This window comes from Primulina huaijiensis, chromosome 12, assembly GCF_012295235.1.
Source record: "Primulina huaijiensis isolate GDHJ02 chromosome 12, ASM1229523v2, whole genome shotgun sequence".
Classification (NCBI taxonomy): domain Eukaryota; kingdom Viridiplantae; phylum Streptophyta; class Magnoliopsida; order Lamiales; family Gesneriaceae; genus Primulina; species Primulina huaijiensis.
In genome coordinates this window covers 19,966,564-19,993,910 of record NC_133317.1, presented here as the reverse complement: position 1 = coordinate 19,993,910, position 27,347 = coordinate 19,966,564, and the positions used below count along the sequence as shown (strand labels likewise).

Sequence of the window (27,347 nt, the reverse complement as noted above, 5' to 3'; positions counted from 1 at the left end):
ACCGCGGGTGCGGTCCCTTTTTCACCGCTGGTGCGCTCAGGCTCCGGCCATCCTTCAACATTTCAAAATCAACGACCGCGCGTGCGGTATGTCTTGGACCGCGGGTGCGGTGTCTCTTGTATTCAAAACTCTACTTTCTGCCCTTACACCGCTGGTGCGGTAGAAACTGGGGCGCGGGGGCGGTGTCATTTCATGCAAAATTCATAATCTCATCTTATCAACCTACAATTCTTGGGCATTACAGGCTGGGTGGCACAGGGTAGGTCCATCAGGGTCCAAGGGTCATGGGCAGGGATTGGGCTAGGGGCTGGAACGGCTGGGTTGGCTGTTGGCTCGAGAGAAGATGGAAGCGTGAGGAGAAGCTTTAGCGCAGGTTCTAGTATTTGGCTTCAGGTGGTTTGCTACATGGGTCAGGGGCTGGGCTAGGTCAGGGCTGGGTCTAGGCGTGGTCCAGGGATGGCCAGGGTCAGGTGGGGCTCGGTGGTTAAGGGCTGGAGGAGTCCTAGGGTCATTAGGATTTCTTATGTGTGAGTTATCCTTGTGCAGATTGTGTAGCTTGGTTCCAGGAGATTTTGGGTGATCTAGGGGCTGGTTCTTTGGGCTGAGCTTGGTCAATAGGGTGCCTAGGTGGGTTGGCTAGGGTTTGGCCCGAGGTGGCTCGGGCGTGGCATGAGTAAATCAGGAGATGACTCGGGTGGTTCAATAACGTGTCAAATTCAAAAATTAGAAGGCTAAAATTGAATCCATGGGTCTACGGGTGTGGCTCATGACTTGGAAGGGTAGAATAAATAATAAAAATGCTATGTTTAAAATTTGGGATCAAAATAACGAGTTTTGGTATTATCCGGGATTTTATCGCCGCACGAAACGTTAATTAAAGAATTAATCGAAAAGCCTAATTTTAAGCGGAATAAAATTATGAAAAATTATATTTAAGCTTAAATAATAATTATTAAAAGTCTAAGTTTTAAATTCGAGAATTTTATATTAAGGGGTGGTTTAATTCGGGATTAAAACGCAGTAATATGTCTTTTTTAAAGATTAATTTAAAAGTCATCGATTTAAGCCAAATAAAAATATGGAAAAATTCATGTAAGCTTAAATAATTATTTGGGATATGTTAGAGTCAATGAAATTAAGAAAATGTCAAAAACATGAAATCTTACGTCCATGGGTAAAACGGTAATTTTACACCTAGAAATTAGTAAATGTCATGACAGTGTCCTGAATGCTGGTTTATATGCTAATATGATTATTTTCAATGATTATGGATGTTTATGAATTTTTATATGTTAATATGTCAATTTTAAATGTTTATGAATTTTTATGATGTTAATATGTTTATTTTTAATGTTTATGGTTTAATATGTCAAAATGTTATTTTAAATGCATAATATGTTAAAATATTGGTTCTAAATGTTTATGGATTTTTTATGATTTAATATGCTAAAACGATTATTTTAAATATTTATAATTTAATATGCCAAATGTTTATGATTTAAATGTTTATGATGTTAAAATGTTTATTTTAAAGCGTTTATGGATTTCTATGATTTTTTTATGTTAAAACGTTTATTTTAAATGTATATGGATTTTTATAATATAATATTGACATTTAAAAGATATATTGCATGCTTGGTTTAAAAGACAAACGTTATATGCATGTTTAATTTTTATTACGTGATGAGAATATGAAACGTTGAAGGAAGTGAAGTAATTGTGACTAAATATGTTGGAGATATCGTTAGGGTTATGGTCCCAGTGAGAGCCCGACGATTGTTTTTGCATTGATACGAATACGAATATGTTAATATGTTGACCAAGGCCCAGTTGACCGGTGATAGTGTTGTTGGTGTCCCCACCGCCCAGTACTGTGGTTTCTTTAGATGGATCCATCGTCCAATACGATTAAGAATACGAGTCACAATTATCGATCTGTATTCAACGAAAGGAATATGAATATGAATATGTTGATACGAATATGGATACGGATACGAATATGAACATGGATATGGATATGGATATGGATATGATTATGAGTATGTTTATGTTTATGAAAATATTTTTATTTAAAGTTTATGCATCATGAAAATGTTTATGAAAATGGTTATATTTAAAGTTTATGCATCTTCATGAAAACGATATTTTAAGTACATGTATTTTCACTGTTGCATGTGATCTATATATGTAGTACTTGTTATCAAGATTATGGTGTGTGACTCACTAGGTGTGTTTGATGCAGGTGATAATGATTATGAATATGATAATGGAGGTCTTGATGATTGACTTTGCTGGACTGAAGTTGCATATGACCCGAGGACCGACGCTAGTTTTCCGCACTAGTTATGATTTATTATTTTAAGTGATGTTAAAGATTTTACGACTATTTATTTATGTTTTTTGAGAGATTTTTGATAGGTTTAATATGAGCTATACTTTTCATATTTATTACTTTTTAGGTTTGGTAAAACGTTTAACGATTTCATGTTTTGACTATATCCTTCGGATTTTCAAATACTAGTTGGATGTTTTATTTTAAAATAGTGCAAAGGTATTTTATGTATATGTATATGTAGTGGCCGAATTTTAAGAGCTTTAAAAAAAATTTCTAGTATTTTTTAAGAAAAAGATCAGTTGGTATCAGAGCAATGGTTCTGTAAAGGGTTGTGCCACCATCAGTGCTGGGAAGATCAGTCGTCAAGCCTTAAATTGTAAGTTTACATGCTTTATATGATTTTTATGTTGTTACCTGCATGACTACATGAATTATATGTTTACGTCACATGTTTAATAGCTTTATGATAATATATGTTTTATATGCTTTAGAATTTAAATACGTGATACGATATGAAATAAGAAATTATTTGATTTCAACATATGTTGGCTTGTGGTGGAATTAGACTATGTTGATTTTTGGGTTTTAGTATTGACGTTCTATTTTTTGGCCATAAGGTAATCGTGAATATTATGAATGTTTTGGGACACGTAGATTTTCTAAGAAAATATTTATGATTCGTGGTTACTAGTTGAATTAATTTTTGGGAATTACTCATAAGTAATAATGATTCGAGGACTGCGATTATCTTTGGAAATAAGAAAATGTATAAATTGAGATTTTAAGTTTGATGAAAGGAAGATTGATTATGAGAATTGACTTTGGGTAAATAAGTTTAAAATTTTCGAAATTATATTATGGGAAACCCGTAGAAGAGAATTAAGAATGCCAAGAACTTATAGGTTAATCGTATGATTTTCGAAATTTAGGACGAACTAAGATAGTTTTTGAGGAAATTAAGGATTTATTTTGCAATTGTTAAGGAATTTGAGGACCAGTTTAGCAATAAGTAAGAATTGAATGGGTTAAATGCTAAGAATTTTCGATGATTTAGACTTTTAAGAATATTTGAAACCTTGGGGTATCTTGATTATAATGCTATAAGGAATGTTAATCAAAGGTTTTTAAGGATGAATCGATATTAGGCTTGAAAATCTAAGCGTTAGCGGATGCGTTTGGGATTTTAACGCTGAAAGACGATAAGTTGATGAACATTTTGGGTATAAAATAAGGAGAATAATATACGATAAGTATAGGCATCCATATTTTATATTGAGAATTGCAAGAAAAATTGAAATTCGAGGTTATAATAGTAACATCACTAAGTCATTATGGGTCTTTTAAGTTGCGATTTGCAAATAAGTTTAGAAAGAAAATTTAATTAGGATCAAGGAGACGTAAGGACATTCTAGAATTTAAGTTTTATCAGAGTTGCGCAGCGGAAGCGTAGATTTTGGGATACTAGAACTAAATCTAAACTTTTGTTTATCAAGGATAAGCGAATTTTGGGGACGAAATTCAATTTAAGGGGGGAAGATTGTAACACCCAGAAAATTTGTAGGTCCACGCGAACCATATGCATACGAGTTATTTAATTACTTTGTATTTTAATTAAATGTTTTAATTGCATAAATTAATTATGTTGTGCATATTTGCATGTTTAAAATATATTTTAATACATGGTTGCATTAAAATATATTTTTAAAAGGTTATTAGAGTTGCGATCGAGGAACGGAGACCGAGGGCTGAAAAATAGAAAATATTTTTATTAAATAATTGTTTTTAATTATTTAAAATATGGGTGGTGCTTTTTCTTATTTTTGAAAATATGGGGTTTTGAGGTGATTTTATACTTCAGGACGTAAACTTTATCGGTGTTGGTTTTTCAACAAAAATACAAATTTTTTCGCAACCCGGCTAATAAATTCACAAACTTATTTAAACAAGATTATTTTGAATATTTTAATTGATCACTAATGGGCTTAATTAACCTCTTTAATAGGCCTAAGCTTAGTTAGTATCTTAATTAACTATTTAAAGTACAATTTCAACCCCCAAAACCCTCATAACTCTCGCCCACTCTCCAATCCCATACAAACTCCCCACCAGCAAACCCACACGGCACACACATCATATTTCTTCAAGGAAAAGCTCCAAAATTTCAAAGGAATTCAGCCAAGGGTTTTCTTCACCGCCGTTCATCGCATCGCCATCGAATTTTCGTGCGTAATTACGCAAAGGCACGCCATATTCTTTCCTTCAAACATCCATCACACCATAGTATTTATTTAATTATGTTTTGAATGAAAAACAAGTTGTAATTTGTTATATTTTCGTTTTTACATCAAACATGAATTTTAAAGCATGATATGTGATGATTTTTATGATCTAAAGGGGCTGCCATGATTAGGATATGTTTGAGGATGTTTTTACATGTTTTAAAGAGTCCTAAATCAAACCAAAAACGATACAAATAATTGAGTTAACAAGGTTGGAACCTAAGGGTAAAATTCAGACTTTAGAAACGTAGGTTCATGGTTGTGCAATCTTCAAGTGGTTCGATCACTATGCATGGGGGCTTGGGGTTCGACAAGGTTTCGAGAGGGGCTCGAGCTGGACGTGGGTCGGGTTCAGGGTCAGGAAGGGTCCTAGCATGGCTAGGCCCCCTGGTGCTCAGCTTTTGAGGAGTCTCATGCAGCATGGACTCCTCGCGCGAGCTGTTGGAAGGGACAGCGGCCAAGGGGGCTTGCTGCAGGGGCTGGGTGGCTCAAGGTAGGTCTATCAGGGTCCAAGGGTCATGGGCAGGGGTCAGGCCAGGGGCTGGAATGGCTGGGTTGGCTGTTGGCTCGAGAGAAGATGGAAGCGTGAGGAGAAGCTTTAGCGCAGGTTATGGTATTTGGCTTCAGGTGGTTCGCTACATGGGTCAGAGACTGGGCTAGTTCCGGGCTTGGTCCAGGGATGGCTAGGACTCGGTGGGGCTCGGTGGTTAAGGGCTGGAGGAATCCTAGGGTCACTAGGAGTTCTTATGCGTGAGTTATCCTTGTGCAGATTGTGTAGCTTGGTTCCAGGAGATATTGGGTGAGCTAGGGGCTGGTTCTTTGTACTGGTCTTGGTCAGTAGGGTGTCTAGGTGGGTTGGCTATGGTTTGGCTCAAGGTGGCTCAGGCGTGGCTCGAGTAAATCGGGAAATGATTCGGGTGGTTCAATAACGTGTCAAATTCAAAAATTAGAAGGCTAAAATTGAATCCATGGGTCCACGGGTGTGGCTCATGACTTGTAAGGGTAGAATAAATAATAAAAATACTATTTTTAAAATTTTGGATCAAAATAACAACTTTTAGAATTATCCGAGATTTTATCGCCGCACGAAACGTTAATTAAAGAATTAATCGAAAAGCCTAGTTTTATGCAGAATAAAATTATGAAAAATTATATTTGTGCTCAAATAATTATTAAAAGTCTAAGTTTTAAATTCGAGAATTTTATATTAAGGTTTGGTTTAATTTGGGATTAAAACGCAGTAATACGTCTTATTTAAAGATTAATTTAAAAGTCATCGATTTAAGTCAAATAAAAATATGAGAAAATTTATATAAGCTTAAATAATTATTTGGGATATGTTAGAGTCAATGAAATTAAGAAAATGTCAAAAACGTGAAATCTTACAACCAGGGGTGAAACGGTCATTTTACACCTAGAAATTAGTAAACGTCATGGCGGTGTCCTGAATGCTGTTTTATATGCTAATATGATTATTTTCAATGATTATGGATGTTTATGAATTTTTATATATTAATATGTCAATTTTAAATGTTTATGAATTTTTATGATATTAATATGTTTATTTTTAATGTTTATGGTTTAATATGTCAAAATGTTATTTTAAATGTTATGATATGTTAAAATGTTGGTTCTAAATGTTTATGGATGTTTTTATGATTTAATATGCTGAAAAACGTTTATTTTAAATATTTATGATTTAATATGTCAAAACGTTTATTCTAAATGTTTATGATGTTGAAATGTTTATTTTAAAGCGTATGAACTTCTATGATTTTTATGTCTTAAAACATTTATTTTAAATGTCTACGGATTTTTATGATATAATATTGACATTTAAAAGATATGTTGAATGCTTGGTTTAAAAGAAAAACATTATATGCATGTTTAATTTTTATTAAGTGATGAGAATATGAAACGTTGAAGGAAGTGAAGTAATTGTGACTAAATATGTTGGAGATATCGTGAGAGTTATGGTCCCAGTGGGAGCCCGAAAATCGTGTTTCTATTGATACGAATACGAATAAGAATACAAATATGTTAATACGTTGGCCAAGGCCCAGTTGACCCGGTGAGAGTGTTGCTGGTGTCCCCGCTGCCCAGTACCGTGGTTTCTCTAGATGGATCCATCGCCCAATACGATTAAGAATACGAGTCACAATTTTCGATCTGAATTCAACGAAAAGAATATGAATATGAATATGTTGATACGAATATGGATACGGATACGGATACGAATATGAACATAGATATGGATATGATTAAGAGTATGTTTATGTTTATGAAAATGTTTTTATTTAAAGTTTATGTATCATGAAAATGTTTATGAAAATGGTTATGTTTAAAGTTTATGCATCTTCATGAAAACGATATTTTAAGTAGAAGTATTTTCACTGTTGCATGTGGTCTGTATATGTAGTACTTGTTATCAAGATTATGGTGTGTTAAGTTTTTAGACTCATTAGGTGTGATTGATGCAGGTGATAATGATTATGAATATGATAATGGAGGTCTCGATGGTTGACTTTGCTGGACTGAAGGTGCACATGACCCGAGGACCGACGCTAGTTTTCGCACTAGTTATGATTTATGATTTTAAGTGATGTTAAAGATTTTACGACTATTTATTTATGCTTTTTGAAAGATTTTTGAGAGGTATAGTATGAGCTACACTTTTAATATTTATTGCTGTTTAGGTTTGGTAAAACGTTTAACGATTTCATGTTTTGACTATTTTCTTTGGATTTTCAAATACTAGTTAGATGTTTTATTTTAAAATGGTGCAAAGGTATTTTATGTATATGTATATGTAGTGGCCGAATTTTAAGAGCTTTAAAAAAAATTTCTAGTACTTTTTAAGAAAACGAATAAGCAGACGTTTCAATTAGACTTGATAATGCTGGTGAATTCACTTTCCAGACTTTCAATGATTATTGTATGTCTATGGGAATGATTGTTGAGCATCATGTTGCTCATGTGCATATACAGAATGGATTGGCTGAATCATAGATTAAACGTCTGCAATTGATTGCTAGACCAATGATTATGAAAACAAAACTACCTATGTAATGACCCGATTTAATTATATGTTCTTTGGCGATAATTAAGATTAATTATTTTAAATTGAGGAATTTAAAATAATTAAGTCAAATAATTAAATCGTGTGTTTAAAATATGTATTAGAAAATATCGGTTTATAGACGATATTAAAATTCATATTTAAATTTTATAGCACACAAGAATTGAACTAAAATAGACCGGGTCAAATTTCGAACCCCGAAAAGATAAAAGATAAACATGCACATATAATATTAATATATATATATATATAGACATATATATATATAATAAAATAATAATCATCCTCACCATCTGAACCTTAGCTATCTTCTCTCTCCAAAACCGAAATTATTCTCCCGTAACAAAGCTTCAAACCACCGCGTCACTTTGACCGTCGGTTGTAGCCGCACCGATGATCGAAAAATTCAAGTAAATATATGGTTGGAAAGCTCTCGATGTAAGCTTTTCGTTGATACCACTTGTGATAGGAAAAATCGAGATTCTCAAAAACCCGTCGGAAACCCTTCGCTCCTTTCTCCGTTGAATCGCCGCCGTATGTCGTCTGAGTTCGGGAATTGATTGAGGGCTTTTGTTCTTGGGGTCATAAGCTTCATTTTGGTATATATATTGAGTTATAAATCATGATTCCAGAAATTGGTTAAGGATTGCTCCATGTTTGGTTAAGTTTGCTATCAATATTGATATTGGTTATATTTTTGGATGTAGGTACAAACTTTGAGTTGATTCGAGGTATTGAACAAATTTCAGAATATTTAATTAGATATTTTCGAATTAGTGAGGCTATAAATCGAGTATCAGCTAGTTTGATGCTTTGCGACGAATTAAAATAGAAATGATTAATTTTAGGCATTTTAGTCGAATATTGGAATTTTAGAAATTTAAAATACTTAAATTGTCGAAATTGGATTTTTAGTGAATTTAAATGGTTCTGGAATTTTTATATGATAATAAGACCATTTAAATTAATATTCAGGTGATTTGTCTGAGTTGGCATTTCCAGGACTTTCTTGAGGATTTAAGTTACTGGTAAATTAGTCGAGATACGTAGAGATCAGTTATTTTCACGATGTCTGACAGAGACATCTGATGATCCTGTGTATGATTTATGTGCTATTTGTTGATTTATGTGATATTATATGCTGACTCGCATATTATCAGTTGATAATTGATGTGCAAAATAAAATAAAATATTTCTTTTGTTCACACACATTTTATTTTAGTTAGACACATCAATACCACTGAACATATCATATTGAGCCTATCTGTTATTGAGATCCAGTTATATTTCGGTTGAGATCCGTTATATATATGATATGATATGGTGTTCTGGAGATGTTTGGCTACCTTGATTCGGTCCGGCTTAGGTAGCTGCTGGCTTCGAGGCTGGGCCATATCCCAGGCACGGTCCGCTGAGTCGTGGACCAGCTCGAGCATATATGTATGATTGTTGATATCGATCGTTTGACTCCTGATATCCTGATATCTTGCACCTATACATGCATTGCATTTATGCATGGCATCATTGCATTTCTATGTCATATATCGTGGTTTCTTGATGTCTCGTACTGGGGTTACTGACCTCCGAGAGGGGGCTGTCGTGTCTTTTGTGTGTAGACATGACAGGTGGTACAGGTGGTTCGACCTCAGGCGCTCGAGAGGAAGCCTCAGGAAGTACCAGAGCTCCTTGAGAGTGAGTTCAGTTGTATTTAGGTACTGCGCGGTGTTGCTGTCTCCCAGATACTATCTGTATATATTTGGAGGATTGTATTATGGTATTATCGAGCCTTGTCGGCTCTATGATATTTTGGTTTGTATATGTCATGATTGTTTGTCTGGCTGACACATGTTTATGTTGTTGTGTTTATTGAGGGCATATGTTGTTTATTTTGAGTATTTGATTTTCTGGTATGTCCTATTTATGAGAAGGTCAAGCCGAAATTTTTATATGCCCAAACGCAAATTTTTAACTCATTTTCCGCTGTTTACTGATTAATCATGATTGCATGTTAATAAATTCATGTTAATAAATTGTGATTAGGATAACGGGCCCTCACAGTTGGTATCAGAGCGTAGACTGGGATACGCTCGTACTAGACTTAGTACACTCGAGTTTAGGCACAAGAGATTTGTGCGCATCTGTTTGGTTATTTGAAATTACTTGCTCTTGCCTTGTGTGAATTACATGTTAGTATCTTAGGGATATGACATGTAGACTATACATTGGAGTTTTATTTCGGTGCTTTGGATTATATTGAGGTTATTGAATATTTTGGGAATTTAACTTTAAATTCTGTAGGATGGCTACTAGAGGAAATAAAGGGAAAGGAAAAGAAGTGGCTCAAGAGTATGGGGCACAAAATATCGGAGGAAATGTCAGAGTTCCTCGAGGTAGACGCGGGCGTCCTGCTGCAGAGGTAGCCGCTAGAGCTGATGCTGAGGTAGAACAGTTGGTGCACAGAGTTGATGAAATGGAATTGGCTGTAGCTCGATTTCAGAATATGCATCCTGCGAAATTCTTTGGGAATAAAGGCAGTGATCGAGCAGAAGGATGGCTAAAGCACATGGAATTCCTGTTCAACACAGTACATTATGATTCTGATAGAAGGTTGACTATGGCAGTTCTCCAACTACGGGATCGTGCACAGCGTTGGTGGGAGGCTACTACCAATGTACTGCAACAAACAGGTAGTCAGATCACTTGGGAGGTGTTTCGTGCTAAATTTCTCCAAGAATATGCTCCACCATCCTACTACTCAGCCAGAGAATCAGAATTTCATCGACTAGTGCAGGGCAATATGTCTGTTGAAGAATATGCTCGACAACTTTCTGCTCTTCTCACTTATGTACCACATGTGGCTGCCAGTGAAAAAGGGAAAATTTCAAAATTTTTGGAAGGACTGGATTTTCAAATACATGTTATGGTTATGGCTGGGTCGCCTACAACTTATGCCGAAGCTGTGGACAAGGCGATTGGAATTGAGGCGGGGTTGAGACGAGGAAAACAACCACATGCTCCACAAATGCCTAGTAGTGGTTCATATTTTTCAGCAGGTACACCGTCTTTTCCATCTCAACAGTCCTACCAACAGAAACAAAAACAATTTAGACCAAAGGGCAAACAATTTAGAAAGAAATATCAGTCCAGTTCCTCTAGTTCGAGCAGTTCACAAAGTGCGACAGGTGGACAATACCCCGTGATTTACTGTGATCGATGTGGAGGAAGACATCCTACTGCACAGTGTAGTGGAGTACAGGGTTCATGTCATACTTGTGGTCAGTCAGGGCATTATGCCAGAGTTTATCCGAGCCGTGCACAGGGACAGATGCAGCCACAGCAGTTGCCTTATGCCAGATGTAGTATTCCAGGTGGCTCATCTCAGAGACCATTTGCTCATGTACCGTCCTATCAGCAGTCTAGTTACCCACAGGTCAGGGGTAATGTGCCACAATCTTTTCAGGGTCCCCAACAAGCCCGAGTATATGCTTTGACCGAGGATCAGGCTAGAGAGGCTCCAGGCGGGGTGATCGCAGGTACTTGCATTATTTACGATCATATTGCACGAGTTTTATTTGATACTGGGGCATCTCATTCATTCATTGCATCTGATTATGTTGATGAATATGACCTTTGGACTACACCATTTCATGAAACTGTATCTGTGTCTACGCCAGCTGGTCGATTTATTCCATCTGGGCAAATTGTATTAGATTGTGTGTTGCATTTCGATGATAGCATTATGATCACAAACTTGATTGTATTACCGATGCATGATTTTGATTGTATCATTGGTATGGACACACTGTCTAGTTATCGAGCCACTGTAGATTGTTTTCATGGTGTAGTACGATTTAGGCCATACTATGGTAACAAATGGAATTTTTATGGTCGAGGATCACAAGTTAAGATACCGTTAGTCTCAGCGATGGAAATGTTTAGATTATTATCTTTAGGAAATGAGGGATATATGATTTATGCTGTGGATACTACAAAGAAAGAACCGAAATTATCTGATATCCCAATAGCAAAAGAATTCCCCGATGTCTTTCCTGAAGAAATACCAGGCTTTCCACCGCAAAGAGAAATTGATTTTAGCATCGACTTGATGCTGGGTATTGCGCCAATCTCTAGAGCGCCGTACAGAATGGCTCCTGCAGAACTGAAAGAATTGAAAGAGCAGTTACAGGATTTACTCGAAAAAGGTTATATACGCCCTAGTATGTCACCCTGGGGCGCACCTGTACTGTTCGTAAAGAAGAAAGATGGTTCCATGAGAATGTGCATTGATTATAGGCAGCTCAATCGAGTTACTGTTAAAAATAAATACCCTCTACCTAAAATTGATGACTTGTTTGATCAGCTTCAAGGAAATTCTGTTTATTCGAAGATTGATCTTCGATCAGGATACCATCAACTTCGGATTATAGAAGAAGATGTTCCTAAAACGGCTTTTAGTACTAGATATGGACATTATGAATTTCTAGTAATGCCGTTTGGTTTAACAAATGCACCAGCAGTGTTTATGGATCTGATGAATAGAGTATTCAGAAATTTTCTGGATAAATTTGTTATTGTCTTTATTGACGATATACTGGTGTATTCGAAATCAAAGCGGGAACATAAGGAGCATTTATGCTTGGTTCTTCAAACACTTCGAGATTCTCAATTGTATGCTAAGTTGTCAAAGTGTGAATTTTGGATGGATAGCGTGATATTTTTGGGTCATGTGATATCAGCCCAAGGTATATCTGTAGATCCGAGTAAAGTTGAAGCAGTCTTGAATTGGGCTAGACCAACCAATATACCGGAGATTCGAAGTTTTATGGGATTGGCTGGCTATTACAGACGATTCATTGAAGGATTTTCTCAGATTGCTCGACCTATTACCCAACTGACCAAGAAAGATGCAAGATTTATTTGGTCAGATGAATGTGAAAAGAGTTTTCTTACATTGAAAGAGAAGCTGACAACAGCACCAGTGTTGGCATTGCCATCTGGGTCAGGTGGATTTGTGGTTTGTACTGATGCATCATCAAGAGGTTTGGGATGTGTTCTAATACAGCATGGAAAAGTTATTGCCTATGCTTCAAGGCAATTGAAAGCACATGAATCCCGATATTCTGTTCATGATCTCGAACTAGCAGCCATTGTTTTTGCTTTAAAAGTTTGGCGACATTATTAATATGGTGAACAGTTTATTATCTACTCAGATCATAAGAGTTTGAAATATCTGTTTACCCAATCAGGACTGAATATGAGGCAGAGACGATGGTTAGATTTACTGAAAGATTTTGATTGCGAAATACAGTATCGACCAGGAAATATGAATCAAGTGGCAGATGCATTAAGCCGGAAGTATCAAGATGTTATGATAGCATCTATCCATGTCTGGCAGAATTATGATGATTTATGTACTTCTGGTTGGAATTTTCAGCCGAAAGGCAATCATTTTATCGTTTCTGCCTTATAATTTGAGCCGAAGATTATTTCAAAGATCAAGAAAGCTCAAAAGAATGATCCACAGGTTCAGAAATCGAAAGACTTGGTTTTGTCTGGTAACCCAGATAAATACAATATCTCATCAGATGGTTGTTTACGCATGAATAACAGGTTAGTGGTACCAAATGTCACAGGATTGAGAGAAACATTGCTTCAAGAAGCGCATTGTAGCCGTCATAGTGTTCATCCTGGTACTCATAGAATGTACCACATACTGAAGCCATATTTCTGGTGGGATGCGATGAAGAGAGATATTTCAGAATTTGTAGCGAAATGTTTCACATGCCAACAGGTTAAAGCTGAGAGAATGAAACCTGGAGGTATGTTACAGAGTTTAGAAATACCGCAATGGAACTGGGAACATAATGCAATGGACTTCGTGACTCACTTGCCCAGATCAAACAGAGGTTGTGATGCAATCTGGGTGATAGTCGATAGATTGTCCAAATCAGCACACTTTATTCCATACGATCGTACTTATGCTTATAATAAAATGGCACGATTATATGTGGATAATGTTATTCGATTGCATGGAGTTCCTGTATCTATTGTATCTGACCGAGATCCTAGATTTGCTTCCAAGTTTTGGAGTAGTCTTCAGAATGCTTTGCGTACCAAGTTGGCAATGAGTACAGCTTATCATCCCCAAACAGATGGTCAGACAGAGAGGACTATACAAACTTTGGAGGATATGTTACGATCAGTGGTCATGGATTTTGGTGGAAACTGGCAAGAATCTTTGCCATTGGTTGAATTCTCCTACAATAATAGTTTTCAAACAACTATTGGCATGGCACCATTCGAAGCTTTGTATGGTAGAAGGTGTCGATCGCCCGTATGTTGGAATGAAATTGGAGAAAAACCATTGGCACAACCTGAGTTTGTTGAAGATATGAATGAAAAGATTAATTTGATTAGAAAGAGGATGAAAGCATCTCAGGATCGTCAAGCTAGCTACGCAAATAAAAGACGCAGGCCTTTAGAATTTCACGTTGGCGATCAAGTTTTCTTGAAAGTGTCACCGTTTCGTGGCACGATGAGATTTGGGCGAAAAGGGAAGTTAGCTCCACGATATATTGGACCGTATACTATTGTTGAGAGGATCGGCTTATTGGCTTATAGATTGGACTTGCCGCAGAGTTTGTCTGCTATACATGATGTGTTTCATGTATCTATGCTGCGAAAGTATGAGCCGGATCCATCTCATGTTCTGAGACCCGAGGATGTGGAGTTCGACAGTTCTCTTAGCTATGTTGAGTATCCTATACAAATTCTTAATCGAAAAGATAAGCAACTTCGAAATAAGACAATTCCACTAGTTATGGTACAGTGGAGTAGACATGGGACTGAAGAGGCTACCTGGGAGCTGGAGGCTAAAATGCGTCAAGAATGGCCTCACTTGTTTGAAATTGTCACAAATTATTCCATGTACTCTGACTTTCCTATGTACTATCAGTGGTAGTTGTGTAACTAGGTTGTATATAAGATGTGTTGTGTGTTTCGATTTCGAGGACGAAATCTTTTGTTAGAGGGGGAGAAATGTAATGACCCTATTTAATTATATGTTCTTTGGCGATAATTAAGATTAATTATTTTAAATTGAGGAATTTAAAATAATTAAGTCAAATAATTAAATCGTGTGTTTAAAATATGTATTAGAAAATATCGGTTTATAGAAGATATTAAAATGCATATTTAAATTTTATAGCACACAAGAGTTGAACTAAAATAGACCGGGTCAAATTTCGAACCCCGAAAAGATAAAAGATAAACATGCACATATAATATTAATATATATATATATATAGACATATATATATATAATAAAATAATAATCATCCTCACCATCTGAACCTTAGCTATCTTCTCTCTCCAAAACCGAAATTATTCTCCCGTAACAAAGCTTCAAACCACCGCGTCACTTTGACCGTCGGTTGTAGCCGCACCGATGATCGAAAAATTCAAGTAAATATATGGTTGGAAAGCTCTCGATGTAAGCTTTTCGTTGATACCACTTGTGATAGGAAAAATCGAGATTCTCAAAAACCCGTCGGAAACCCTTCGCTCCTTTCTCCGTTGAATCGCCGCCGTATGTCGTCTGAGTTCGGGAATTGATTGAGGGCTTTTGTTCTTGGGGTCATAAGCTTCATTTTGGTATATATATTGAGTTATAAATCATGATTCCAGAAATTGGTTAAGGATTGCTCCATGTTTGGTTAAGTTTGCTATCAATATTGATATTGGTTATATTTTTGGATGTAGGTACAAACTTTGAGTTGATTCGAGGTATTGAACAAATTTCAGAATATTTAATTAGATATTTTCGAATTAGTGAGGCTATAAATCGAGTATCAGCTAGTTTGATGCTTTGCGACGAATTAAAATAGAAATGATTAATTTTAGGCATTTTAGTCGAATATTGGAATTTTAGAAATTTAAAATACTTAAATTGTCGAAATTGGATTTTTAGTGAATTTAAATGGTTCTGGAATTTTTATATGATAATAAGACCATTTAAATTAATATTCAGGTGATTTGTCTGAGTTGGCATTTCCAGGACTTTCTTGAGGATTTAAGTTACTGGTAAATTAGTCGAGATACGTAGAGATCAGTTATTTTCACGATGTCTGACAGAGACATCTGATGATCCTGTGTATGATTTATGTGCTATTTGTTGATTTATGTGATATTATATGCTGACTCGCATATTATCAGTTGGTAATTGATGTGCAAAATAAAATAAAATATTTCTTTTGTTCACACACATTTTATTTTAGTTAGACACATCAATACCACTGAACATATCATATTGAGCCTATCTGTTATTGAGATCCAGTTATATTTCGGTTGAGATCCGTTATATATATGATATGATATGGTGTTCTGGAGATGTTTGGCTACCTTGATTCGGTCCGGCTTAGGTAGCTGCTGGCTTCGAGGCTGGGCCATATCCCAGGCACGGTCCGCTGAGTCATGGACCAGCTCGAGCATATATGTATGATTGTTGATATCGATCGTTTGACTCCTGATATCCTGATATCTTGCACCTATACATGCATTGCATTTATGCATGGCATCATTGCATTTCTATGTCATATATCGTGGTTTCTTGATGTCTCGTACTGGGGTTACTGACCCCCGAGAGGGGGCTGTCGTGTCTTTTGTGTGTAGACATGACAGGTGGTACAGGTGGTTCGACCTCAGGCGCTCGAGAGGAAGCCTCAGGAAGTACCAGAGCTCCTTGAGAGTGAGTTCAGTTGTATTTAGGTACTGCGCGGTGTTGCTGTCTCCCAGATACTATATGTATATATTTGGAGGATTGTATTATGGTATTATCGAGCCTTGTCGGCTCTATGATATTTTGGTTTGTATATGTCATGATTGTGTGTCTGGCTGACACATGTTTATGTTGTTGTGTTTATTGAGGGCATATGTTGTTTATTTTGAGTATTTGATTTTCTGGTATGTCCTATTTATGAGAAGGTCATGCCGAAATTTTTATAGGCCCAAACGCAAATTTTAACTCATTTTCCGCTGTTTACTGATTACTCATGATTGCATGTTAATAAATTCATGTTAATAAATTGTGATTAGGATAACGGGCCCTCACAACCTATTTCTATATGGGGACATGTAATTTTACATTCAGCTGCATTAATTCGCATTAGACCAAGTGCATATCATAAATACTCCACATTGCAGCTTGCATTTGGTAAAGAACCAGATGAAACGTCCTGCCCTTTTCTATTGCTTTAAAAGTACTAGAAATTTTTTTTTCCTATATTTCGTTCATCCCATGAAAAATATTTTTATAAAATATTTTCTCCTTTAAAATGAAACATCAACCAACTAGCATTTTTAGAAATCAATGAAATAGTCATAAAAATGAAATCGTCAATTTGTTTTACCAAACCTAAATAGCAATAATTTGAAAAGTAAAGCTCATACTAAACCTCTCAAAAATCTCTCAAAAACATAAGTAAATAGTCTAAAAAAATGTTTAACTTAACATCATGAAACGTAATGCGGAAAATAGTAGCGCTGGTCCTCGGGTTGTGTGCGCCATCAGTCCAGCAGAATCACTCGTCGAGACCTCCCTCATACCCACCTGCATCCATCACACCTAGTGAGTCTAAAGACTCAACACACCATAATCTTGATAGCAAATAATACATATAAAATCACATGCAACAGTGAAAAATACTTTTACGTAAAATACATTTCATGACATGCAAACATAATCTTTAAACTTTTTCCTTTATCCTTAACATGACATAAAAACATTTTAACATGAACATAAACCTTTTCCTTTTTCCTTTGTTGAATTCAGATCGTTAATTGTGACTTTTCTCACATGACATGATCGATGGATCCATCTAAATATAACCACAGTACTGGGCGGCGGGGACATCAGCGACGCTCTCACCGGTCAACTGAGCCTTGGCCTAACATGATCGAATAGAAATACGATCGTCGGGGCTCCCTCTGGGGCCTTCTCCCATAAATGGGCTCCCTCTGGGGCCTTCTCCCCTCACGATATCCCCATTCTTCCTCAAACCTCATAACCTCATATTCGTAATAATGGAAACACGATCGTCGGGCTCCCACTAGGACCATCACCCTAACGACATCGCCATTATTAACGAATTAGTCACAATCACTTCATATCCTTCAACATTTTTCATTCACATCACTTTAGAAAAATCCTGAATAATATTTACATTTTCCATTTTGAAACCAAGCATGCAACATGTATTTTAAATGTCTTCCTTAAATCATAAAAATCTTTTAGACATTTAAAAATCATAAATTAATCATGAACATTTCATAAACATTTAAAAATATCATATTTGACATAAAAACAGCATTTCGGGCACTGCCATGACCTTTACTAATTTCCCGGTGTAAAAAGACCGTTTTACCCCTGGACTCGACTTTTTACGTTTTCGACTTTTTTCTTGATTTCATGACTCTAACATGACCCAAATAATTATTTAAGCTTATAGGAATTTTTTTGTAATTTTATTTGGTTTAAAACTTAGACTTTTTCAATTATCTTTTCTTAATTATTTTAACGGTGTTTTAATCCCGAAAAATACCAAAATTTAATATAAAATTCATAAATTCTAAATTTAGTCTTTTTATATTATTTTAGCCCTTATGGATCCCGACTCGACCCCCGTGAGCCGTTTTCCAAATTTCCTTTATTTTAAAACTCACTTTGACACCTAAACTTCGACCCCGAGCCATCTCTTAATTTTATCGAGTTACCCCCGAACCAAATCAAGCCAAAAGGTGCCCAACATGTTAAATTAGCCTACTGGACTCTGAGTTTGCCAAAACGACACCCCACAACCCAAAAACAAAACCCTCCCTTAAGATACATAAGCTGGCCTAGAGCAGCACATGGGGTGAACTCTAGTTTTGTACACTTGAGGACCTAGCCGACTACCCAGTACCCGAACCAACCCACATTACACCTTCCTAGGACCCTAAAGAGTCACCCTAACCCAGTCCACGAGCCCTGGACCGAACTCCTTCCAATACCCAAGCCGTGAAACCCCAGCGCCCCATCACACACTCTCGGGTAGGAGTCCTTGTTTACAAGGACTCCTCCCAGCCCTCACGAACCGAACCCTCACGTGGATAGGGTCCCTTCCCCGACTAAACCATCCCCTGGCCGAGCCCTGGCCCCAAGCCACGACCCAAACAAGCCCCTGGACCAAGGAACCCGAACCCCTAAACTCATGACAGCAGCTTTCGTTCCTTTTTTTTTTCTCATTGTTCGCTCCTCCTTGCTTCAACTTTGGTTGTTATGGTGAGTATGTTAGGAACTTAAATCATGCATAGACACCACTGGTTCCAACCTAAATTCATGGCAGTCCCCTTTTCACAAAATTTTTAGGAATTTGTATCAAAATATCATGTTTCTTCATGGGTGCATGCAAAAATTCGAAAATACTTGAAACAAAATCATGGCCTTCATACATGCAATAATTTAAACGATAATATGATATGATGGATGAGAAAAAGGGAGATTAAGGTGTGCCTTTGCGTAATATACGCTCGAATATCCTTTGACGACGAAGAACGGGACGTGACGACTCTTGGCTTGAAGCTAACTTTCGAAAATTCCTTCCCAACAAGGTGCAGCCGTGAGATTTTGTTGAGAGAAAGCTGCCGTGTGTGTGTTGTGTGGTGTTGGGAGAGTTTTCAATTTTAAAAAAGTGAGTGGCCGATTTTTCCTTTCAAGTAGACTAGGGTTTGATTTAATTAATAAATTAAATACTAAGTTAATCAACTACAAGGCTAATTAGGCCTATTAAGCCACCTTAGTAGGCCCATTAGTCTAATTAGGATTTAAATAAAATAATACCAAAGTTTTTCTTTACTTAAAGATGTGAATTTATTAGCCGGGTTTCTAAGAAGCTCGATTTTTTTTGTTGAAAAACCAACACCGATAAAATTTACGTCTCGGCGTATAAAATCACCTCAAAACCCTATATTTTCAAAAGTGCTAAAAAGCATCACCCATATTTTAAATAATTAAAAATAATCATTTAATAAAAATATTTTACATTTTTTTTTTAGCCCTCGGTTCCCGTTCCTCGATCGTCACTTGAATATTCCTAAAAATACAATTTTATGCATGATGACAATAAAAATCTCATTTAGCATATGCACAAGTATGTCACATAATTAATTAGCAATTAAAATCAATTACTTGCTCATTTTCAAATTTCCTAGATTCGCATGCGGTTGGATTACGTTGTCTAAATTTTGGACCTTACAATTCCTCCCCCCCTTAAATTGAATTTCGTCCTCGAAATTTAGAACTTACCGAATAGTTCTGGATAGCGGCCCTTCAAGTCCCTCTCGGTTTCCCAAGTAGCTTCCTCTTCCGAGTGATTCAGCCACTTGCCCTTGACCATTGGAATGACTTTGTTCCTCAATCGCCTTTCTTGTCTTGCTAAGATCTGGACGGGTCTTTCCTCATATGTCATATTTGGAGTTAATTGAAGAGGTTCATAATTAAGCACGTGTGACGGATTCGACATGTACTTCCGCAACATAGAAATGTGGAACACATTGTGAACTCCAGAAAGCGCTGGTGGCAATACCACTCTATAAGCTAGTGTACCAATCTTCTCCAAAATCTCAAACGGGCCTATAAATCTTGGGCTAAGCTTGCCTTTCTTGCCAAAGCGCATAACACCCTTCATGGGTGCTATTTTCACAAATACATGGTCGCCCACTGCAAACTCCAAGTCCCTTCGTCGTTTGTCTGCATAACTCTTTTGTCGGCTTTGCACCGTCTTCATTCTATCGCGAATTTTGACTATAAGCTCGGTAGTCTCTTCAATCACATCTGGACCGATCTCTCTTCTTTCACCCACTTCGTCCCAATGTATAGGAGATCTACATTTTCTTCCATAAAGTGCCTCAAAAGGAGCCATCCCGATTGATGATTGGAAACTATTATTGTAGGTGAACTCCACTAGAGGTACTGCCTTGGAAATCGATAACACATGCTCGCAGTAGATCCTCCAAAATCTGTATAACTCTTTCTGACTGTCCATCGGTCTGAGGATGAAATGCTGTACTGAATAATAACTTGGTCCCCATCGCTGCATGTAGACTTTTCCAGAAAGATGACGTGAATCTCGGATCTCTATCAGAAACAATAGATACAGGAATCCCGTGCAAACGAACTATCTCTCGAATATACAACTCGGCGTACTGAATCATGGTGAAGGTCGTCTTGATAGGTAGAAAGTGCGCTGATTTAGTAAGACGATCAACTATCACCCATATAGCATTAAATCCCTTAACTGTCTTTGGCAATCCCACGACGAAGTCCATGGTGACATTTTCCCATTTCCACTCGGGAATAGGGAGTGGCTTCAATTTCCTTGCTGGTCTTTGATGCTCGGCTTTAACTTGTTGGCAAGTCAAACACTCGGATACAAACTTCAGAATGTCCCTCTTCATGCCTGGCCACCAATATAACGACTGCAGATCTCTATACATTTTTGTGCTGCCCGGGTGAATGGAATATGGTGAGTCATGGGCTTCCTTCATAATAAGATTTCTCATGGAATCGTCACTAGGAACCCATATACGGTCTCGATAACGGACCAAGCCGTCCAATACTGAATATAAATTCCGGCCCTTGGCTTCGTCTCTAGCTCTCCACTTTTGCAACTGCTCATCAGTAGACTGCCCGTCACGAATTCTGTCTCTCAAAGTAGGCTGTACTGTTAATGTGGCAAGATTAGGGGCCTCGCCCCTAGCATACACTGTAAGCTCAAACCGCTGTATCTCGGACTGCAACGGTCTTTGGAGTGATAAATGTGTGATAACTGCTGCTTTTCTACTCAATGCGTCTGCCACTACATTAGCTTTCCCCGGATGGTAGCTAATGTCACAATCATAGTCCTTTACCAATTCGAGCCATCTGCGCTGTCTCATATTCAACTCCTTTTGGGTGAAGAAGTATTTCAAACTCTTATGATCGGTGAATATCTTACATTTCTCCCCATAAAGGTAGTGTCTCCAAATTTTTAGTGCAAAGACTACTGCTGCAAGCTCAAGATCGTGTGTAGGGTAGTTTTTCTCGTGAATCTTCAACTGTCTCGACGCATAGGCTATAACTCGGTCATTTTGCATCAGAACTGCGCCCAAACCAAGTTTAGAAGCGTCGGTATAAAGAACATACTCCCCTTGCCCCGATGGCATAGATAGCACTGGTGCTGAAATCAAGGCTTGCTTTAACTTGTCAAAACTGTCTTGACACTCGGGTCCCCAAATGAATTTCGCATTCTTCTTAGTCAAGGATGTCAATGGTACTGCAATTGATGAGAATCCCTTGATGAATTTGCGATAATAGCCTGCAAGTCCCAAGAAACTGCGAATCTCGGTGACATTCTTCGGTACTGGCCATTCTTTCACTGCCTCGACTTTGCTTGGATCAACTTCAACGCCATTACTGGAAATGATGTGGCCTAAGAATGCCACTCTATCGAGCCAAAACTCGCACTTGCTGAATTTTGCATATAGCTTCCTGTCTTGTAGTACTTGCAATGCTGTCCTCAGATGACGACTATGCTCCTCTTTGGTCTTCGAATAAATCAATATATCATCGATGAAGACTATAATAAACTGATCCAGATACGGCTGAAATACGCGATTCATGAGATCCATGAAGATCGCTGGTGCATTAGTCAGACCGAATGGCATGACCATAAACTCATAGTGCCCATATCTAGTACGGAATGCTGTCTTGTGCACATCAGACTCTTTCACTTTTAATTGATGGTATCCAGATCGCAGATCAATCTTTGAAAATACCGCGGCTCCTTGCAACTGATCAAATAAATCTTCAATTCTTGGCAGTGGATATTTGTTTTTGATCGTGACCTTGTTAAGTTCCCGATAATCGATGCAAAGACGCATACTACCATCTTTCTTCTTCACAAATAATACCGGAGCGCCCCATGGAGAATAACTAGGGCGAATGAAGCCCTTGTCTAGCAATTCTTGGATTTGATCCTTCAATTCTTTCATTTCAGCGGGTGCTAGACGATAAGGTGCTTTAGATATAGGAACGGTGCCCGGTATAAGATCGATAGAGAATTCCACTTCACGATCAGGCGGAATACCAGAAACGTCCTCGGGAAAGACGCTAGGAAATTCTCTCACAATGTCAACATCTTCTAATTTCTGATTGATAGATTTCTGTGCAGTAGTGACACAGGCTAAATAAGCTTGGCATCCACATTTAATAAGCTTCCTCGCACATAGACAAGAGATAATGTGCGGCATTTGCTTGTTTCTCGCCGCCTCGAAAACAAAAGATTTACCACTAGGTGGCCTAATAGATACCGATCGCTGACGGAAATCAATCGAAGCTCCATTTACTGATAGCCAATCCATCCCCAATATAATATCGAATTCGGGCATGGGAAGCACAATAAGATCTGTCCGAACAACATCCTTGAATAAACGAAGCTCCAGATTCTTGACAATTTTAGACGTGAGCATTTGATCACCGGATGGAATAGAAACTTTGAATCCCAGACCCATATCTTGAGGAATAATATTCAGTCTTTTAATGAAGGTTTCAGATATGAATGAATGTGTAGCTCCCGAGTCTAAAAGTGCATAGGTTGCTACACCTTGAATGATAATCCTCCCTGCGGTGAAAGATGTCTTTTAAATCTTTTCGTGTTGAAGCTTAAATATTTATTATCATTAATTTCCCAAAGGTATAAGAACATTATGCGTTGAACTTAAGAATTTCTGAAAAAAATTGCATTTTTGCCCTCCAATTTTTTTGAAATTTGTCTATTAAACCCCAACATTTTCGGATATTTGCCTTAAGGCCCTTATATTTTCGAATTATTGTAATGAAGTCCTTATTTTATTGCAAAAATTCTGATTTAGTCCTTTAGAGTTTCAAAAATTTCATTTTGGTCCTTAAGAATTTGGTAATTGCCTTAAAGCCCCTTATCTTTTGGTTAATTGCGTGTTGGTCCTTTAATTATCGAAAATTGTATTCTAGACCTTAAAATTTCGAAATTTTCACATTTCACCCCCAATGATTTGAATTTCTCTAAAAATCCTTTAGTTATGATCTTCTTTAATTTTGGCCCTAAACTTTCTATTTGGAATCATTTCATCCTTCACATAAAATAAGGCACAAAATTCAACTCAATTTCTATGGTTTCTAAGATCATAACTTAAGTCCATCTAGGTAGAACATGCAATCTAATTTCTTCTAGGTTAAATCTTGTTCCCAAATAAATTCTAATAACCAATTTAACATTTCGTGCAATAGCAAGCAATATAAAAATGTTAAATGACTAGGTTACCCGTGATGAGTGTAGTGTCTGCCTCTTCCTCAGCTTCCTCGGCATTCATAACATAAGCTCGGGCCGTAGTGGCTGCTTTCCTCTTTGGGCAGTCGTTGGCTTTGTGTCCATCCTCCTTGCAGTAGAAACATTTAAATGATACCCATTCACACTTGCCAAGATGTGGGCGGTTGCACTGTTTGCATAGTTGCCTCTCAGCAGGCTTCGGTGCTCCCGGATTTTGTGGCTTTGGTGGCGCTGGCTTCTTGACTTGACCTTGGGGCTTTTGGGGCCCTTGAGGTCTAGGAGGACCAGTATTCGGCTTCTTGTTGGGTTGATTGGTATTCTGATAGTGCTGCCTCTTACGCTGAATCTCAAAGTCAATGTCCTTCAAGGACTGCTCAGCCTGAGATGCATAAGTAACTGCCATAGCATAATTCTCCGGACGCATCATCATAACTTTATCCCGAATGGTAGGTCGTAGGCCATCCATGAAATGTCTAAGCTTCTCTTCAGCATCCCTGGCAATAAGGGGCACAAAATGGTAGCCCATATCAAACTTCTTCACAAATTCAGCAACAGTGGCATCTCCCTGACGAAGAGCCATAAATTCCCTCTTTATTCGGCTCCTAGCATCCGGGGTGAAATATTTCTCATAGAAATTTGTCTTGAACTGTGCCTAAGTGAGCGTAGTAAGGTCAACACCATGCTCGGCCCCTTCCCACCATAAAGAATCGTCGTCCCTAAGCAAATAAGTAGTACACCTCACCTGGTCCGCATCTCCCATATCAAGATAGCGAAAATGTACCTCAAGTGCACGAATCCAACCCTCTGCAGCAAAAAGATCGGTAGTGCCAGAAAATTCCTTCGGCCCTAGCCTCCGGAATTGCTCATAACCATCCTGCTGTGGCCTAGTCGCCTGCTGCTGCTGCATCTGCTGTAACTGATGTTGTAACTGTTGCTGTTGTAGCTGCTGCTGCTGTATCTGTTGCTCGAAGAGACGAGCCATACCTTCTAATGCACGAGTAGCATGATCTCCTGGTGGTGGTGGTGGTGGTGGTACGTTTCCTTGTTGATTCACGCTATTCTCTGCTTGGTTTCCATTCACGGGGCACGTCTAGGAGGCATTTTATCTGAACGTTTTCCAAATTCTTAACGTAACCAACATGCATTTAAATCTCAGTTTTCTAATCATGTGACATAGCCTATCCCATTTAACAATTTAAGCATGCACGCATAAATACTCAAGAATCTAATAAACATGTAACGTAAACTCCTTATTCATGACATAATACAGGTAACATTATATAATCATATAAAGCATGTATACTTACAATTTGAGGCTTGACGACTGATCTTTCCGGCGCTGATGGTGGCACAACCCTTTACAGGACCTTTGCTCTGATACCAACTGAAACGTCCTGCCCTTTTCTATTGCTTTAAAAGTACTAGAAAATTTTTTTTCCTATATTTCGTTCATCCCATGAAAAATATTTTTATAAAATATTTTACCCTTTAAAATGAAACATCAACCAACTAGCATTTTTAGAAATCAATGACATAGTCATAAAAATGAAATCGTCAATTTGTTTTACCAAACCTAAAAAGCAATAATTTGAAAAGTAAAGCCCATACTAAACCTCTCAAAAATCTCTCAAAAACATAAGTAAATAGTCTAAAAAAAATCTTTAACTTAACATCATGAAACGTAATGCGGAAAATAGTAGCGCTGGTCCTCGGGTTGTGTGCGCCATCAGTCCAGCAGAATCACCTGTCAAGACCTCCCTCATACCCACCTGCATCCATCACACCTAGTGATTCTAAAGACCCAACACACCATAATCTTGATAGCAAATAATACATATAAAATCACATGCACCAGTGAAAAATACTTTTACGTAAAATACATTTCATGACATGCAAACATAATCTTTAAACTTTTTCCTTTATCCTTAACATGACATAAAAACATTTTAACATGAACATAAACCTTTTCCTTTTTCCTTTGTTGAATTCAGATCGTTAATTGTGCCTTTCCTCACATGACATGATCGATGGATCCATCTAAATATACCCACAGTATTGGGCGGCGGGGACATCAGCGACGCTCTCACCGGTCAACTGAGCTTTGGCCTAACATGATCGAATAGATATACGATCGTCGGGGCTCCCTCTGGGGCCTTTTCCCATAAATGGGCTCCCTCTGGGGCCTTCTCCCCTCACGATATCCCCATTCTTCCTCAAACCTCATAACCTCATATTCGCAATAATGGAAACACGATCGTCGGGCTCCCACTGGGACCATCACCCTCACGACATCGCCATTATTAACGAATTAGTCACAATCACTTCATATCCTTCAACATTTTTCATTCACATCACTTTAGAAAAATCCTGAATAATATTTACATTTTCCATTTTGAAACCAAGCATGCAACATGTATTTTAAATGTCTTCCTTAAATCATAAAAATCCTTTAGACATTTAAAAATCATAAATTAATCATGAACATTTCATAAACATTTAAAAATATCATATTTGACATAAAAACAGCATTTCGGGCACTGCCATGACCTTTACTAATTTCCCGGTGTAAAAAGACCGTTTTACCCCTGGACTCGACTTTTTACGTTTTCGACTTTTTCTTGATTTCATGACTCTAACATGACCCAAATAATTATTTAAGCTTATAGGAATTTTTTCGTAATTTTATTTGGTTTAAAACTTAGACTTTTTCAATTATCTTTTCTTAATTATTTTAACGGTGTTTTAATCCCGAAAAATACCAAACTTTAATATAAAATTCCTAAATTCTAAATTTAGTCTTTTTATATTATTTTAGCCCTTATGGATCACGACTCGACCCCCGTGAGCCGTTTTCCAAATTTCCTTTATTTTAAAACTCACTTTGACACCTAAACTTCGACCCCGAGCCATCTCTTAATTTTATCGAGTTACCCCCAAACCAAATCAAGCCAAAAGGTGCCCAACATGTTAAATTAGCCTACTGGACTCTGAGTTTGCCAAAACGACACCCCAAAACCCAAAAACAAAACCCTCCCTTAAGATACATAAGCTGGCCGAGAGTTGCACATGGGGTGAACTCTAGTTTTGTACACTTGAGGACCTAGCCGACTACCCAGTACCCGAACCAACCCCCATTACACCTTCCTAGGACCCTAAAGAGTCACCCTAACCCAGTCCACGAGCCCTGGACCGAACTCCTTCCCATACCCAAGCCGTGAAACCCCAGCGCCCCATCACACACTCTCGGGTAGGAGTCCTTGTTTACAAGGACTCCT

The 27,347-nt window shown here is 37.6% G+C and overlaps 1 protein-coding gene and 1 long non-coding RNA gene across 2 annotated transcripts; both read left to right on the top strand.

Moving 5' to 3' along the window:
* The first annotated feature begins 9,992 nt into the window (after positions 1-9,992).
* LOC140989472 (uncharacterized) lies at positions 9,993-12,875 on the top strand. The gene is made up of 2 exons (XM_073458665.1): positions 9,993-11,895; positions 12,208-12,875. Exons 1-2 carry the CDS (start codon positions 9,993-9,995, stop codon positions 12,873-12,875), a joined length of 2,571 nt encoding a protein of 856 aa, XP_073314766.1.
* Positions 12,876-15,085: 2,210 nt separating this feature from the next.
* Positions 15,086-15,972, top strand: LOC140989376 (uncharacterized). Its single transcript, XR_012177481.1, has 2 exons — positions 15,086-15,478; positions 15,723-15,972. It is a non-coding gene; the product is annotated as an uncharacterized lncRNA (long non-coding RNA).
* Positions 15,973-27,347: the final 11,375 nt, after the last annotated feature.